The sequence below is a fragment of the Drosophila rhopaloa genome, unplaced genomic scaffold (assembly GCF_018152115.1).
Source record: "Drosophila rhopaloa isolate 14029-0021.01 unplaced genomic scaffold, ASM1815211v1 contig_163, whole genome shotgun sequence".
Classification (NCBI taxonomy): Eukaryota; Metazoa; Arthropoda; class Insecta; order Diptera; family Drosophilidae; genus Drosophila; species Drosophila rhopaloa.
Window position 1 is genome coordinate 9,120,320 of NW_025335043.1, and position 17,016 is coordinate 9,137,335.

The window sequence follows — 17,016 nt, forward strand, 5'->3', positions numbered from 1 at the left end:
CAGTGGCAGTGCGACTGCAGCATGGCCATCAAGCGCCATCCAATCGCCATCGTCATCCAATAAATTGCTGCCCCCGGAGTGTGTCCGATGGCAACCAACTCAAGTTGAAATTGGTCAAAAGTTTAACATATTTGCGTGTGTGTGTCCGAGTGGCGTATTGGCTGCCGCGGGTCGGGACCGGAGTTGGTCTTTCCGGTCGTTTTTGGCGCATTTTCGGGGAATAAACGACCCCACTCAGCTTTTGCGTTCGTCGAGTGCCACCCTCCACAATTTTCGGTTTTAAGTATGCAACCGTGGAGCTCAACCGTTTAATCGTTTAATAAAAGTAAACAAAAATGTAACGCTTGCTTAAAACAAATTAAAAACTTCATTGGGTTTGTAAATTATAAAAATAATCAACTTCACTAAACGTAATTCAAACAGTAACTCTTACGAAAACTAAATAAGAATTAAATAATAAAGCTAACAATAAATTTTAAATGTATTTCAACAATTAATAAAGCTCTCCCGCCAGATTCATATGGTATATTTACTGCTAGTTTAGATTACACATTCAAAGTAATTCATATTTCGATTTCAATTTAATATTTGACTAATCTTTAACTAACAGCTTTAGTTTAACTACAGACTAAGCTTGTGCTTCATAGTAGAGGTACAGAATTGTTGCTCGAGTATGTATTCAATAATCTCATAAGGAACGTATTACGACTAAGGCCTCGAGGCAAAAGGCAGCGGCTATGAACTACCGCAGCATTGCAGGGTAAGTCACGGTTAAATCGTTATTTCGGTATCCGAAAGCGCACTAGATAACAATCTAATCGGGGTACTACCAAGACGTCACACAACCGTAGGAAAGCTTTGACTAGCACTTGAGATTCGAGTAAATGACTAAACAGATTCCACTGTGGGTGGCCAATAGGAAGCCTTCTAATCCTAGCTTTGGTTAGCATCTCAGTAGTTTACTGTAGCACACATACGGCCGAAGCCCCGGTATATTGGTTATTCAAACGCCGACGCATTCCCTCCAGGTAAATGTCGCGGCTAAAGAGGCCAGCAGCCAGGGGAATTCTGAAAAATAATTATGTTTAATACAAATTCAATAAAGGCAAAGCTTCGCAATCACTTACGCATCGGTTCCTGCTCGGATGAGTGTTCGAAAGAGCGCCCACACAGGCTTGTGGTCCGAGGTGGTTATCGACGGCACCGAGTCGTAGAGCAGGCACTGAACGTAGGGCTGCGTGGGCGTGGACACGCCAGGCACAAGAGTCTGCCGACGGATGACCAGGCCCTGCATTTGGCGGTACTTGTAGAGGATCCGATCAGTATAAGCGGGCGCCCGCTGCTTCGACGAGGTGTCAAAGTTCTGGCTTCCCGGATCGTACTTGTACGTGGGTGGAAATGTGATGTTTGCCTCCATAAATCCTCGAAAAGCGGCACCATCCGCCAGAACGGAAGTCAACTGGTCCGTGTGCATATATCCGTGTGGTAAGTGCGATGGCAGTGGGAACTTGGTGTTCTGAATCCACTCCAGCAACTTCTCGCGTGGCTCGCCCAGCCGAAAGTTCAGATCGCCGCACCAGAACACATTGTCAAAGTTCTGCGTTACATCCTTGTTCTTATGCCTTAGATTTGGCAAATTCCGGGGCAAATCCAGGGCATTGATAATCCGCTTCACGTCCGACACCCGCTCTTTTACCTTTTGCTGGTGCGCCGTTAAATGCGAGGTCACGAACAGCATGGAAGTGCCAAACAGGCAAAAGGATATGGCCACGGCTCCCTTGGTGCGAAAGGCAGATCCTGTGCGTACTGACATGGAGGCATCCTCGGGAACTGAGCAGTACCAGATCAGATCCCGTCGCATGTAAACCGCCAGGTGGAGAGTGCCCAGTGTCGTGGCGTGGAAGAGCACGTGGGAAGGTCCTAGAGTCTCCTGTATGGTGACTTCCCACTCAAAGCGGTCGGGTGTGGACTCCTGAGTGCCCATTACCACAATATCGGGAACGTGCTCTACATTGGCCGGCAGCACAAAGTCGTTTAGTTGTCTGCAATTTAAAAAGATTATAATTTTAAATTCATATTTTGGAATTTATTTACAAGATCTTATCACAAAGTCTTTTGAAATTGTTCCTATTCTTATGTATATGATTACTTACTTAGGTGGACTGTGGCCATTCATGTTCCATGTGCCCACGAAAATGGTGACCTCCTTTTGCGGCAGCACGCGGCCAAGCTCACTAGGTCCCAACAGCGAAGACGATCCCAATCTGCCATCTAGATAGCTTCGTTCCCTCGCCTTGTCCGCCGGGATGAGGTTTAATGCATGTGCCGCCATCAGAGTCTGGCGGGCCAGATTGGAGCCCGAACCTTGTCGTTGGAGGGTCATGTTTTCGTGAGACATAAACCTCACGCCGGGCTGCTCTTGCAAAGGTTCTATTTCATCTGGCTGGGTGGCAATATTGGGCGAGGACATGTGCTGTGGCGTAGTGGCTCTTTTAATGTCCCCGGGCTCTTCGGCGGACTGCAGAGGCGGCAACTCCTGTCCAGGTGGATATAGCTTCAAGCGTAGTCGGGAACGACAGGCAGATACTGCGATGGGTCTGATGGGCGATCGATTCTGTAGACTCTCGCTTCTGACCACCGAAGCTTGGGCCGCCGCCGGACTGCATTGGGCAAAGAACGTTTTACTGGCTACCGGGGACTCTGGAGCACTGGCACACTCGCTGGACGGACGCGGTCGGTGCGAGGATCCTTCACTAGAGTGCAGCGACACCGAGTTGTTGTCTACCATGCTCCAGCTGAGCGAGAGGTTGTCGCGCCGCAGCACATTGTTGCTATCTGGTATGGAGTTATATCGCACGGTGACAGGTGGTGTCAGTGGTTTCTTCTCCGCCTTGCAGCACAGACTGAACTGGTGGCTAAATCGGTTGTGATTTGGAGATCGGTGTTTGGGCGACTTGCGCCGCATCACCACATCGGCTCCTCCATCACTCTGGGATCCTGCATCCGTGCTGTGGCGGTGCAAGTGATTCTTGCTCTTTGAAGGCTTGGCGCGCCTGTGGAAGCTGATCAGCCCGCTGTGCGACTTCTCCAGCGGCAGGGTTTGGCTCTTGTGGTTGCTGCCATTGTTGTTCACATGGTTTCCTGCGGTATCAGCACTGCACTTGGCGAAACTCACATCGTACTGTCCACAGGCGGACAGCGGTCTTTGTTGGACTCTTGGGGATTCGGGGGTCACAGGATGTGGTTCTACTTTACTGGGTCGCTTGCTCAGCAAACCAAATAGAGAGCCAGCGGTCTTGTGGCCGGATCTCGGGCTGCTGGTGGAACTGGTAATCCGCTCCTCGCTTCCCGCGCTGCTGTGCTGCATGGTGGCTCCTCTGGTCCGAACGAAATAAATCTATCATCTAGGGTGCTAAGTGGTCATCACGCCCGTGCCTTTTGTCAAGTTAATTAGCACAATCTGGCAGATCTCTCGAACCCAACTCATTGTGCTATGGCCTCTGGCTTGCTGACCATATAAATAGTAAGGCCAGACGTCATCGAGCACAATGCAAATGCGACTTTGGTCCGGCGTTTTTCGCTGGCTGGCGGCGCAATGCAAATTATTTTGGGCACGGCGATGACGTACACTAAATCAGGCTAATTGGGTTGACTGGTGGGGATTGCGTGTGTGACGGGTTGGGCCTGTAAGATTTTAATGGTTAGTTTGTAATGCCAGGGGTATAAAACACTTACTCACCTGCAGGTAAATATGGGATTCGGTGCCAGAGAGCTGAAAGGATTCAGAAAATCAATATGCTGGGTAATAACTGTGGCGACACCACCGCGAAATAAAACGAAAGTGGAGGATTGTGGGTGAACTAAGGGGGTGGTTGGTCGAAAAAGGGGGGTGGTCTCTGCTGCTGTTGTCGACGACGACGTAACAACATTGGCATGCTGCGGCGCCCACACATCTATGAGCACTGTGAACATCTGAACACGAGCACAATGCCCGTGATTCTCGATTCTCTGGGATCGAGAGATTTATAATTAGCAGACCATTGTTGCCGCCAGCAGCCTTGTTTTTGTTGTTGTTTGCTTGGCCTACGTCTAGCATAAAAGCAGCAACAACACACGCGACATTCAAGTTCAGGTTCAGGTGCGCAAGGAATCCGTTTCTGGTATGTTTTATTATGGCGCGCACTGTACCTTCTTTTCCCTTATGCCGCACTCATCAATGTGATTTATGTAATTTTTCCTGATTTGCCGCTTTTTTTAAAGTTGTTTACGAAAACTAGGAGCAAGGCCCGTACCGTGGGAACTGCGATTTAGGGGTGGCCAAAGTGGATAGCCAACTACCGATATGTGGTATTAGTCGATAATAAGCGATATTAAAAATACAGATACTACCGATTTTACTTATATTTTCAAATAATTGTTTTTATTTCTAATTCGGTGCGTCTACGCTGTAATTTTGAAATGAAAATCCGCAAAGTGCGCATTAAGGGTGCCAGTGGAAGAATATTTTTAATTTATTTATTTTGTAATTTATATATTTTAACAAATTAGAAAAATTTTTTTCATTAAACATTTTTATTATATCCATGATTAAATTGCATATTGCGTGGGGTAAATAGTACGTTGTAACTGGAGTTTAAACTAACAGAGTGCGCGCAGAAAATGGAGTAGAAAATAACAGAATCGTTAACAGTGCACAAGAACTGTAAAGAGATTTTCGATTCTCGTCAGAGAACATCGATTGTGCCCGGCCAAACATCGATATGGCCGATATTTTGAAAACATCGATGTCACCGTTGCGGGCATTGATGTTTGCTCACCTCAAAAGTCGGTACGCGGTTCTACTCTACGGTTTTGTTTGACGGCAATATTCGACACCATGGCGGCGCAGACTATATTGTTTGATTTTACGCTCGACAAGGACAAAACCGCCGACGAGGAGTCGCGAGTGAAGGTGGCGAAGATCCTGCGGAACGAGCTGGAGCAGGTCTTCCCCCAACTGGAGCTGGCCTACTCGATGGAGTCTCCGGAGAACGGATACTTTGCGGTCCTGCACGAGAACAAGGACACGGTGATCACCTGCCGGATCTTCCAGCACGGCCTGCTGACCCTCAACGTGGAGTACTTTCTGCCCGACGGCAAGGAGCCGAGCATATCCTTCGAAGTACGTAGGAAGTCCTAAGTGTAGATATCTTGATTCAACCTGAAAATTCAACTAAACACCCAAATAACAAAAACACCACCCACATTTTCGCCCCCAAAAACCGCCCGTTTCCCGTCTTGCGTCTGATTAGATTGGGAAAGGGTTTTCCACCCACCAAGCAAAATTGATTTTCCGCGCACTTGCACTCGAGTATTGCTGGTATAGTAAATTATATGTGTGCGTGGGTGTGTATAAAAACGGGCGCTGTTGTGTGTGCTCTTGACCATTTTCCGTGCTCAAAACCCCGGCACTTGGTCAGGGTCAGTCGGCCCGTCCTTGGCCTCAAGTGGCCCTCCGGCCATCCCATCCCCAGTTCTATTATCTAACACCTCTGTAGCACATCGCATTTTCAGCTGGGCTTTGCTAGGTTAACTCGCAGCCCCAGTCCCGTTTTTCTTTCTCTTTTGGGGCCGTGCACGTGGGTCCGATTGGAGATCTATTGATTGGCGTGTCTAGGGGCATGGTTCTTATACAACAACTACGATAAAATGCCGCCCATATAGGCCTTTAAATTATTGTTATTTTACTCTCCCTTTTTAGTGGAAAATAATATCTTAATATGCCTCACCTATTTTTTCACAAGACCCAGTCTATTTTACATCTTCTATGCCTATAATCTCATACACAATCATTTTAAAGTGCGATAAAAAACTCATTCGAGAACAAATGTAAAACCATTTACTCTTTTAGTAAACAAAAAGAGAAGTTTATTTCAAAATTTCTAATTTCGTTTGTCACTTATTTAAGAACATTTAAAATAGGCAAAAAAGACTATGCCAGACACTTAAGGGTATTCAATTAGCTTTAATCAATCCAAATTTAAATTCTTGCGAAAATAATAACTTTTTACTGTGTTTCACTGTCAATATTTTATTCAGTTTTTTTTAGAGACTAAAAATTTAAAAATAATAAATTCTTTCTATAAAGTTCTAAAAAAAAATATTTCACCAAACTTTATAAAAATATTATTTGTTTTGCAAACCAAAATAACAAAGTCAAATTTGATTGAATTTATAAATGGCAAATGAAAGTTTGTTTCCGACCAGATATATTATTTTTCAATCTGCAACCATTCCTATATTTCACAATAGATGAAAACAAACGTTTTATTGGCATATAGAATAAAAACTATATAAATTCCTACAAGAAAATAACATATTGAAGACCCATTAATTTCACCCGAAATAGCTTAAAATACCAATAGCAATATTTTGTTGGGCGCAACTGTTGTGGAACTTTCCTAATCTAGCCGGCATCGTGTTCTGTTTACGACAGCTTGCTGTTAGTTCTCGGATTTCGCAATCCGCGTGTGGGCAAAGCCTTCTATTGTAATATTTGCAATTTTGCAATATGCCTGCACAAGCAATCACCACATGCATATTTGCATGGCTCGCTATATATTCCCTTTTTCGTTCTGTTCACTTTCCTTTTTCATAAGTATCAAGTATTTGGACTAAAAATAGTTTTTGTTGGGCCGGGCTGCCTGTGTCGTCTGGTGTGAGTGGTGGTGGGCCGTTCGAAGAGTTCCTCGCTCGGCGGTTGAAGGTCACCTTCCATTATTTTAATTTAGTCATCGTGACCCCCCAGCTGCCCATTCACATCCGCCTTTGAAGGACTTAAATAAAGGAAATTACCATTGCAGACCATGCGCACAGTGGAACTGATTTTGCGCCAGAAATTTGATTCCGATCGGTCCAAGTACTTGCCCCCGATTAAGCGCGGTGGATATATCGACATATACATGACTAGCTCAGGTTGGTCGAACTCAATGCAATTTACAATCAATCAACCAAATCCAGTTTAGTTCCTGCTAGTTCCATTTGCAATAAATATTTACTCGAACTCACTTTACATACAACCTACAATATATGCCGAAATTCTCTTTCAAAATTCCACTGCAGAATCTAGAACACCCGTGCAGTTTTTCCACTAGTATTTCCGATTGCCGCCACCGCAAACAAAAAAAAGAAATTAAAAAACCCTCATGACTATCACCTGAATTGAACACTTGCCTGGGTCACCAAATCTCAGCCGTTGTAAATTCACGAAGTCATCATTTCCCCCAATGAAAATTCGAACCGCCTCGTAATCTTTGCACATTTCCACACCCACAGATCATGTTAGCATAGTGTTACCTCCTAGAGGGGTTGACTTCTCTAGGCAGTTCCTGCATGCTAGTTTGTCCTATTTTCAGTCGGTCCTTGAATCTTTTATCACAGTGATGCCAATCTACCCTTATTAAGGGTCTAATTTTTGGATTTATGTTTTACTACATTTGTGTTTTGAATGAATTTTGAACTAGTCGTTAAATCATAAATTAATTAGTTACCCAAATTAATTATATTTGGAATAAATACACATAATATACATAGTTTAATCTATTTAATTACAACCTAATTTGCAATGAGAAAACAAATAGTTAAACTTGTGTTTTAAATCCCATGAATAATAAAATATACAGTTTTCAGAAAAAAGGATCTTTGGAGAATACAAACAGAGATTTTCTTAAAAAAGAAAAGGTTTCGTTTTTTCTTCAGTTATACCATTTAACTATTAATAGCCATTGGCATCACTGTTGTTTAGCTAACCCATTTTTTGAGATTATTTTTAATTTGAATTACTTTCTATTTTCATATGTATTATCGACACTCGACCGATCATTGATCATCATGAATCATGATCATCATCTCTTGGACCAAAAATTACACCAAAATTGCCTCGAACTGTGAATAAATGTGTAAAATATTGAACTATACTTACGCCCCAACGCACATGTGTCACCTGCCCCGCCTCGATATCGATATCGTACTCGTACCGCTCCTCGACGTACGCTCGCTCATATATTGGTTCCTGAACTATCAACTACCAACTATCAACAACACCAAAACCACCACAACAACATCACGCTCTATAAAAAATATAAATAAAACAAACACCGACGAACATGCGCAGAGCGCTAAGAGCCTGGAGAAAGTCCTGGCGGTCAAATTGAAGGCCATCAAGGCCCAGAAGCTGCCGACGCTGAAGCGCGGCGATGTCTCCAGGTATTTCCCGTCATCAGGTAAGGCAACCCCAATCCGTTTGGTTACCCATATTGCAAATATAGAGCAACCACTACTCGTACTACCGCTACTGTATGTCATCCGAAATGTGTGAACGTATGACCGTTGAACGTATGCAGCACCACCGAGCTGAAGTTACCAGAGTTCTTCTAGTGGCACCCAGCATGATAGATCATTTCAGCCATTTTACGTTCAGTCTTCTGATTTTTCGCATTTTTTTGTTTTTCCGTAAGAGTGCATTTGTTTGTCGAACTCCTCGTTTCTCTGCATGCGCTGCTAAACAATTGAGCCGAAATCAGTACTAGTAATCAATAACTAATTTAATTTGGCCACTGAGGCATCACTAATCTGATGCACTCTTTCGCAGATGAGCGCATCATCGAGTACGACATCGACAAGGTGGTTTATGAGGCGCGTTCGCCCTTCCAGAAGATTCAAATCATGCACTCGAAGACGCTGGGAAACATGCTGCTGCTGGACGAGCTGCAAAGTAAGTCAAGACTCAAGAATAGTTTAAGTACCATACATTTTCGGTGTCAGGGTCACCAATCGATTGGCGGAGGTACCACTGTAAAGGTCACAAAACAAGACCAAGTTCACAGGACGCAAATATAAAGAAAATCATTATCTATATATAAGTATATAAATATATATTATCAAATTGGTAGGCACTGCTAATGTTACTGCTATAAGCTATACAAATTTTCTTATGTTTACTTAATATTGCAAAATTTCATGTTTCTTAAAGGGACGAATAAGACTTTTGGTTCACCAAGATTTCATATTAATTTCAATGATTTTATTGGTTCTTCAAATTTAATCATAAAACTCCTACTAAGTGACAAATGTTTCGGAAATCATCAGTAAACCATTGTAAACAAGTAATAAATAATCAATACCAAGGTCGGATGTCTCTTAGCAAATGCAAACAAAATATTCAATATCACGGCCGGTTCGTAGTAAATGCAAGCAAGCAACCGAACGTGATACTGAATATGCATTAAAAATATTTATGCTTGAAAGTGCTTTTCAAGCGAATATATTTAATTTTTATTGTAAAAAAGTTGAGTTGCTGTAAAAATTAAATCAAATATTAAATTCTCATTATTTTTAAGCTAATAAATTTAATGGTATTGAATGATTATTCCTCTGCAGACATTGCCGAATCCGATTTGATCTACACGGAGACCCTTATGTGTCGTGGCGTGGAGAACTACGAGGGCAAGGAGATCTGCATCCTGGGCGGCGGCGATGGCGCTTTGCTGTACGAGTTGCTCAAGGAGAACCCAAAGCACGTGGTGATGCTGGAGATCGATGAGCTTGTGATGCAGACATGCAACAAGTACCTCAATGTGATCTGTGGCGATGTGTTGGAGAAACGCAAGACCGACCAGTATGAGATAATCGTGGGCGATTGTGTGGAGTACTTGAAGAAGTTCGTTGCCGAGGGGCGCAAGTTCGACTACGTGTTTGGGGATCTCACAGATATTCCCATAACCGATGCTCCGGAGGGCGAGACGTGGGACTTTATCCGTACGATCTTCGAACACTCGTTCAATGTGCTCAAGGCCGATGGCAAGTATTTGACTCACGGCAATGGTACCACCTGCAAGGTGCAGATCCGCCTGTTCGAGGAGGAATTGGGTCTGCTGCGTCCCAAGGTGAAGTTTACCACCTCCAAGGCGTTTGTGCCGTCGTTCATGGAAGAGTGGCTCTTCTACCAAGTGTCCTTCGCCTGACAAGCTCAGGGGGATCCCTCAGCAGCAGCAGCAATAGCTACCTTTAGCGCACCAACAACCGCCAATCACACACCAGCATCACACAGAATAAGTAAGGAGTCACGAACCGTCGGGGCGATGCTCCAGTTGCACTCCTACACAGTCACTCTCCATGGAGCAGCAGCAGGAGTTCGGGAGCAGGAGGAGGATAAGAGAAATGTGGGGCAATTGAAACCGCGACCAAGGCGCCGAAAGAAGCGGGTGCACTAGTCAGCACATGTCAAATCGAAAGCACAAGCTGATCGAAAGCATCACCATCGAAATCATCGCAACAAGAAGACCCAAACAAATGAAAACACGCACTTCCAATGGCTGTTACTTACAATTGAAAACCAAACCAAATACTGAACCCAATTCGTTTACGCTTAAGTTAGGCTTTAGTTTCGTTTCTCGACCACTGATTTCAATGTTAAAATTAAGTCAAAAGTACAACCTTTAAGCATGTGCAGGCTAAATAACTTATGTAATCGTGTTTATTTGAATTACGCCTAAGCATAGCATGTTGGACAACTATTTGTAGTATTTCGTATAACGTGTAAATCTATAATTGTAGAGCATATGTTTAGTTATCCATTAACGGGCAAATTGTAGCGGGGAAGAATGCCCGATCGAGAATGTGTGCATGTGGGTGTGAGAAAGCGTAGCAGAAAACACCAACTTTTATTGCTGTAATAACTATTAATACCAAACATTTTAAACGATACAAATTACAAAGTAAATAAATAAACATATGCGGAAAATGAAAACTTAGTTTTTTTGGCTGGTATTTTAATTAAACAACCTTAATTAAAAATTGTGTCAGATTTGAATAACAAGAAAAAATATAAAAAGGATTACAAAAAAAAGAAGGACTTCGTGTCCTAAAAAGTTACAAAATATCTTTTAACGAGAATTCCTCTAATTGAAATGGTTTCTATAAATAAAACATAATTTAAAATCAGATTTTAAATATTACTTATACGCAATGTTGTCATCTTATTACTATGTAAGCTGAGCATAGTTTATTATGTCAAACATTTCGTATACGTTATATTATTATGATTTAGTTAAATGTACTTTTTGTTTACTAAATGTTTGTTTAATAACAAAATAAAATCAATTATTATATAGTATACAGAGTATATAGAGAATCACCCTACCATCCTCACATAAAAGTGTTGTAAAATAGTGCGATACAGGAGGTACTAAATATGACCTTGCGGCGAGCACTTGAACGTTAGGTTTCACTTGTGTTACGTTGGTTTCACTTTTCACCTGGAACAAACCGGACACCATGGAGCGGAAACTGCACAGTGGGATGCACCACGCCACCCTGCGCCTGCTGCAGGAATCGGGATGCGAGATAGCGCCGCACAATCTGATGTATCCGGTGTTCATCGTGGGCAACGACGACGATGTTCAGCCGATTGCCAGCATGCCGGGAATCTCGAGGTTCGGCCTTAATCGCCTGCGGGAGCACCTGCAGCCCCTGGTGGCCAAGGGGTTGTCCTCGGTGCTGCTCTTTGGCGTCGTGGAACCGGAACTGAAGGACGAACAGGCCTCCAATGCGGATTCCTCCAAGAATCCAGTGGTTTTGGCTCTACCAAAGCTCCGGGAATGGTTCCCGGATCTCCTCATCGCCTGTGATGTGTGCATCTGCCCGTACTCCTCGCACGGCCACTGTGGCCTCCTGGGCGAAACGGGTCTGGAGAACGGTCCCAGCATCAAGAGGATAGCTGAGATTGCCGTGGCCTATGCCAAAGCTGGTGCTCACATTGTGGCTCCCTCGGACATGATGGACAACCGGGTGAAGGCCATCAAACAGGCCCTAATCGATGCCGAAATGAACAGTGTCTCGCTGCTGGCCTACTCCGCCAAGTTCACGTCCAATTTCTACGGACCCTTCCGGGAAGCAGCTCAATCCGCACCGAAATTCGGTGACCGCAGGTGCTATCAGCTGCCCAGTGGTTCCAGGAGCTTGGCCATGAGGGCCATCCAGAGGGACGTCGCCGAGGGGGCAGACATGCTGATGGTCAAGCCGGGCATGCCCTATCTTGACATCCTGCGATCCACCAAGGATTCCTACCCATACCACACGCTGTACGTCTACCAGGTGTCCGGGGAGTACGCCATGCTGTATCATGCGGCCAAGGCGGGAGCCTTCGATCTCCAGGAGGCCTTGCTGGAGGCCATGAAGGGATTCCGACGAGCTGGAGCCGATTGCATCATCACCTACTTCACGCCCTTCCTGCTGGACATTATCGGAAAGGTCAAATAAGTTGACAGTTAAAATGCATAACCTTCGATGTCTCAACACCATTTTCAAGTAGATTAGAGTGGACTTCTTTAAGCTATAGTTTCACTTTTTTTACAGATAGTGCAATATTTTAAATGTAATTTATAGTAGATTTTAATTATTTAAAGTAGTACAAAAAAGCTCTTCTATTTGCATTTAGGGACCAACACATTTAAAGGCTATTACTTACATATGAGCATTAAACCATTTAGTTGTCTTTTAGTCTTTAATTTAATATTACCTCCAGTTTTACACGCTACAGAGGTCCACTCTAATCTTCAATCACCATTACTTGTGCTTTTAGTAACAGTGCCTCGCTCCATTCTGCGAAAATACACACACAAACTAGAATGTATATTTTAATGGTCTTATCAATCGTCCGGATTTGGAATTCTAATGGGCCAGGGTACACTCCGAATTTCAATTGCATTGCGAAATTCGAGCAGTCGAACCGGTCGATCCAGTACCACAGAGTCGAAAGTCTTAATCGAAAGCTGTTCGTTTTGTGATGGCAATTAACACTTTAATGTGGACTCTTCGATTGCATTTACAAATGGGGGCTACTGTGAGCACTGAACACTGCCTGGAGCTTACTTGCTAAATTGGTACGAGTTCAAGTCTTACAAAAGGATAAAAATCACAAAATCAAATGCATTAAGTACATAAAACCATTATGTCTGTTTTTGTTTCAGTTTAAAATTCGGCGGAAAAGAATTTGCGAATATTAGCTATTAATAAGACATTATCTAAAGAAGGAAATGTGATAGTTATTCCTCTTAATTTGATAGTAATTTTCCGATCTGCAATTCCCATCTTTTGAGAACATTTCACTCTAAGGAAATCTTACTTTTAAATATTTTCAATTAGCGCAACTAAATACTTTAGTTTTCATCGTAAACATAAACTTAGCCAACTTGGATTCTTCGAAAATTGATAGGAATGGTAAAGAAAACCAAGCCGTGTAGGATTTCTTCAACTCAAGTTCCGCCAAAAAGGAATTAAAATTTAAAATAGAAATCAAAACTAACTAAGGTTAAAACGTAAATTAAAAACAAATTAAGGAAACTATAGCTACACATAATGGAGAGAAAATACTGAGTGCATTAAGGATAAATAGATTGGAATAAAGTGGACCGCCAGCTTTAGGGGCTCTCGCTGCTGTGGATGCGGCTGTGCTCCAGGATGTCGGTGTTCTGCATGGGCTCCAGATCCGTTTCTGAGATGATCTCCGCCAGCCACTGTTCGATCTGGACGGGATGGAATGAATCCTCATCGCCGCTGTTCGCCTCCAGGATGATCTTCAGGTTCTCGAAGTTCTTGAGGATTAGCCGCTTGCCCGGTTGCAGTTGTGGTCCCGATTCGCTTTGTGTAAGCGATGTGGTGGTGGTTGAAACTGGTTCCTTTGTGGGAGCCGACTGCCTGGGATTGGAATTGGCATCGCAGCTGGAATCGGCGGCAGCAGCTTGAACCGGCTCCGTCATTTGGTGGTAAGTCCTGCGCGGCTTCTCCACCATGCTCTTCTTGATCTCGTTGAGCAGGCGATTGTAGAAATCGCAGGTGACATCGTGGATCTCGGTCTCCTCGTAGCGTTGGCCTTGTGCCGGTGTGGGCGTGGATTCAGAGCTGGGTTCCCGATCAATCCTCTCCTGCTTTTTGGTAGCCTTTTGCTTTTTGGACTGCGAACGGGAGCTGGCATTACTGGAGTAATTCGAACTGGAGGCGGTGGTTGTGGGAGTGGAATTCGAAGGTTCGGTGGTGCTGGAATCAGCGGATTTGGCCAGGGGAATCTCTGCACTGACCGCCTCCTCGCTGGCGCAATTGATGGTCAAGCTGGCAATGTTGCGCAGGTTGATGGTGCCATTGCAATTGTTGATGGTGATCTTTGGCTTGAATCGCTGCTTGCGGCTCTTGGTTTTCGGTGGTTCTTGAACGCTGCTCTTGGATTTGGCCGAGGTTTCGCGACCCAAACTGGAGACAGCTTCGGCTATCGAAGATTCCAGCTCATCATCCAGTTCTTCCAAGTTCAAGGGTGGCACATAGGTTTCCCTTTTGATCTTGGCTTTCTTGATCAGATCTTTTGCTTCCTGCAGAGTGATGTTGATGATCGATCGCTTGGCATTGTCTTCCACCAGAGATCTGTTGCGTGAGAAGTCCACCACAATGGCCTCCGGTGGGGCACCATCCTCGTCCAGGTCGAGATACGAGACGTTCCCGTCCTGCAGGCACTTGTACATGGTCTCGTGGTCGTCCAGCGGTTCTATGTAGTCCTCGTTCCTCAGGCCCGTGGTGCGATAGTCCTGCAGCGCCAGCTGCATGTCACTGTTGTCCAGCAGGAAGTGACCATAGCTCCGGATGACGGTCAGCAGCTTCTCCTCCGCATCTTCGCCTTCGCCTGGTACAAATCGCACCCCGCTTTGTTCCTTCTTGGAATCGGAGTCATCCACTTCGGCGGTGGACTTCTTCAGCAACTGCTGCTGCTGCCGCGTATTCGCTATGACCTCCAGTTGCCGCAGGAGCAACTTCTCGCGCATATGCAAAGCCGCACGGATTTCATTGAACTTCTTTTGCACGGTGCCTTTGACCTGAAAAAAAAACAAGGCGTGTATCATGAAAGGCACAGAGTAATCCCATAACTGGGTCATCAAAGGGATTAAGTCTTAATCACGTCGGCTAATCACCTCATCCAGATTCTTGTCCATTTCGTGCGAGCTAATAAACACTTTCTCTTTCTAAGTTTATAGCATTTTTTCCTTAATTCCTGTGTATCAAGTTTTTTGTTTGATCGATCAGCTGGAATTGAAGAGTACCCGCCGCTTTTATCTTTAAAATACCTAACCGCTTTTTAAAGTGCGCACCTTGGAATGGTCATACTTCAAATTTGGCGGGAAAGTATTTTGGCATTTTAAAAATAAGTTGTCTATAATGTTAAAACTAAATTTATTGATTTCTTACCGAAAAATGCTCGAAATGACTTTTAACCTAAGGGTTTTAGAACAAATTAAAATAATAAAGATTTTTTTAGTAATTATGCATTGTTTTGGTTCAAAAAGTTCCAAGCAATTTTACCTTACTTTGACTCTTGTTTTTATAAAAATATTTTGACTTAAGTTGTTGACTGTCGAAAGTTTTTTTCTTTTTTATATTTTTTATTATCAAAAGTTGTTTTTTAACCGTTACGCGACTAACAGAGACTATTGCATTATTTTTGCTTAGCTAAGTTACCCACCACTCCAAGCTGCCACCTTTTTTAACCGGTTAACAGTGAGCAAAGATCGTATTTAGCGGGTATAAGAGAGTGTGCCCGTACGTAAGTCTATATGTTACAGAGCTGTAATAGACGGTTACGCGAATATGACAAAACATTAAAGTTCTCATTTATTTGGTTTATTTATTTCAGACTTTAAGTCAATATAAACTAATCCTAAAGAAGATTAAATTTCATTTGCTGATTTTAAACAGATTTATTTATTCACTTCGTTCAGTTCACCCGATGCTAGGATTACAATTTATAAAATTAATTTATTTAGATTGTGGAACTAAATCAATTTCAATTCATGTGTGTACAGCAGTTATTGACCAGTTATTAATCATTTTTCCACAATAAGATAGGCAATATAAAATGTTACTTTGTGTAATAGTCCGTTTGGTATCATAGCAGCATAATCGTTTACCCTTAACAGAGCTATGTTAAGACGCTTAGAAATGACGATTACGATATTCGTTTTCGAGGTATTTTCACACATTCAGCATTTGGTCTCACCATCGCCAGTTTGTTTTCGTTTCAATTTTGCGTCGGCGGTTCATTTCATTTTTTGCATCGGAGGCGCGCATTTCAATTAAAATCGGAAGAGCGCTATTGCGCACGCTATTCCGTTTTCCGTTCAAAAATATAAAGACGAAAAACATTGGTAAATTCTACTCGGTTTTCATTACAAAAAATCCAAAGAAATGTGACAAAAAAAAATCGGTAAATCCGATATATCGCCGGGAAAAATAAGACTAGATATTGATATTTAGTTTGTGTAAAAACAACTATTGATATTAATGTATTTCAAATATATTTGAGTGTTCCTATTTCTGATAAAATAAGGATTCTAAAAACAATAAATAAAAGTGAACTGTGTAAAACCAAAAGCAAAAACAAAACAAATCGAAAATCACCGCTTCCACGTACTCATCAGCTGTCTTTGTCTTTTATGCCGTCTCCTTTCCACGCGTCGCGGCGCCCTCAAGTGTTTTGGTTTTGTAATTGCCTTTACTTCGCGAAACTGTGCTGATTTAAATGTTTTAAATGTTTTTGTTAAAGCTTATTCTTTAAACTGCATTCGAAACATAACAATTGTCGCGTGGCTTTTGGAAGGAAAAGAAAAAAGCAGCCAGTGTTTAAATAACAATAGTCATCGCTTATTGTTGTTGCCTCAACTAATTTGAGTGTGGGCTTGTGTGTGTGTGTGTGTATGTGTGTGAGGCGTTTGTGTTTCCCTTTATTGTTGTTGTTCTTTGCTCTCACAGACAATAAAAAAAGAAATATTCAGAGAATTTTGAGTTTGTTTCCCATTCGTAAAAGAGAGACACGGAAAAAAGAAGCAACAAACAACACACACAAAAAAATGAAATAAAAAAGGGAAACACACATGCAAAGCAACAAAAGAAAAGGCAAATAAAAGAGAGCGAGAGAGCGCGAACTGTGTCAGTGACGCC

General features: G+C 43.0%; 5 protein-coding genes across 13 annotated transcripts in view; 3 read left to right on the top strand and 2 right to left on the bottom strand.

The window, feature by feature from the left end:
- Window positions 1–344: 344 nt before the first annotated feature.
- LOC108052275 (inositol polyphosphate 5-phosphatase E) lies at window positions 345–4,312 on the bottom strand. The gene is made up of 5 exons (XM_017134643.2): window positions 4,189–4,312; window positions 3,740–3,772; window positions 2,154–3,684; window positions 1,128–2,042; window positions 345–1,068 (listed from the first exon to the last, which is right to left on the bottom strand). The coding sequence occupies exons 3-5, from the start codon at window positions 3,365–3,367 to the stop codon at window positions 960–962; spliced, it is 2,238 nt and encodes a 745-aa protein (XP_016990132.2). The 5' UTR covers window positions 3,368–3,684; window positions 3,740–3,772; window positions 4,189–4,312; the 3' UTR covers window positions 345–959.
- A 487-nt stretch (window positions 4,313–4,799) lies between these two features.
- Window positions 4,800–10,786, top strand: LOC108052270 (spermine synthase). 3 transcript variants are annotated; one of them, XM_017134634.2, is made up of 4 exons: window positions 4,800–5,161; window positions 6,843–6,954; window positions 8,630–8,752; window positions 9,418–10,786. In XM_017134634.2, exons 1-4 carry the CDS (start codon window positions 4,877–4,879, stop codon window positions 9,999–10,001), a joined length of 1,104 nt encoding a protein of 367 aa, XP_016990123.1. In that variant the 5' UTR covers window positions 4,800–4,876; the 3' UTR covers window positions 10,002–10,786. The 3 variants fall into 3 exon arrangements, with proteins under 3 accessions (XP_016990123.1, XP_016990122.1, XP_016990124.1); XM_017134633.2 differs by lacking the exon at window positions 6,843–6,954 and adding an exon at window positions 8,153–8,261 and having other exon boundaries at window positions 8,600–8,752; XM_017134635.2 differs by lacking the exon at window positions 6,843–6,954 and adding an exon at window positions 8,153–8,261 and having other exon boundaries at window positions 4,801–5,161.
- A 447-nt stretch (window positions 10,787–11,233) lies between these two features.
- On the top strand, window positions 11,234–12,670 carry LOC108052274 (delta-aminolevulinic acid dehydratase). Its single transcript, XM_017134639.2, has one exon. The coding sequence runs from the start codon at window positions 11,314–11,316 to the stop codon at window positions 12,295–12,297; it is 984 nt and encodes a 327-aa protein (XP_016990128.1). The 5' UTR covers window positions 11,234–11,313; the 3' UTR covers window positions 12,298–12,670.
- A 142-nt stretch (window positions 12,671–12,812) lies between these two features.
- LOC108052273 lies at window positions 12,813–15,116 on the bottom strand. The gene is made up of 2 exons (XM_017134638.2): window positions 14,994–15,116; window positions 12,813–14,897 (listed from the first exon to the last, which is right to left on the bottom strand). Exons 1-2 carry the CDS (start codon window positions 15,012–15,014, stop codon window positions 13,458–13,460), a joined length of 1,461 nt encoding a protein of 486 aa, XP_016990127.2. The 5' UTR covers window positions 15,015–15,116; the 3' UTR covers window positions 12,813–13,457.
- A 973-nt stretch (window positions 15,117–16,089) lies between these two features.
- LOC108047030 (palmitoyltransferase app) overlaps window positions 16,090–17,016 on the top strand; it is a 67,571-nt gene continuing 66,644 nt past the window's right edge. For 6 of the 7 annotated variants that reach the window (XM_044458248.1, XM_044458249.1, XM_044458243.1 and 3 more), the window contains exon 1: window positions 16,090–16,223. The gene's annotated coding sequence lies outside the window, so the exon portion shown is untranslated. Of the gene's footprint in view, window positions 16,224–16,288; window positions 16,561–17,016 lie in introns of those variants that run through there. The other variant, XM_044458245.1, reaches the window with a different exon arrangement.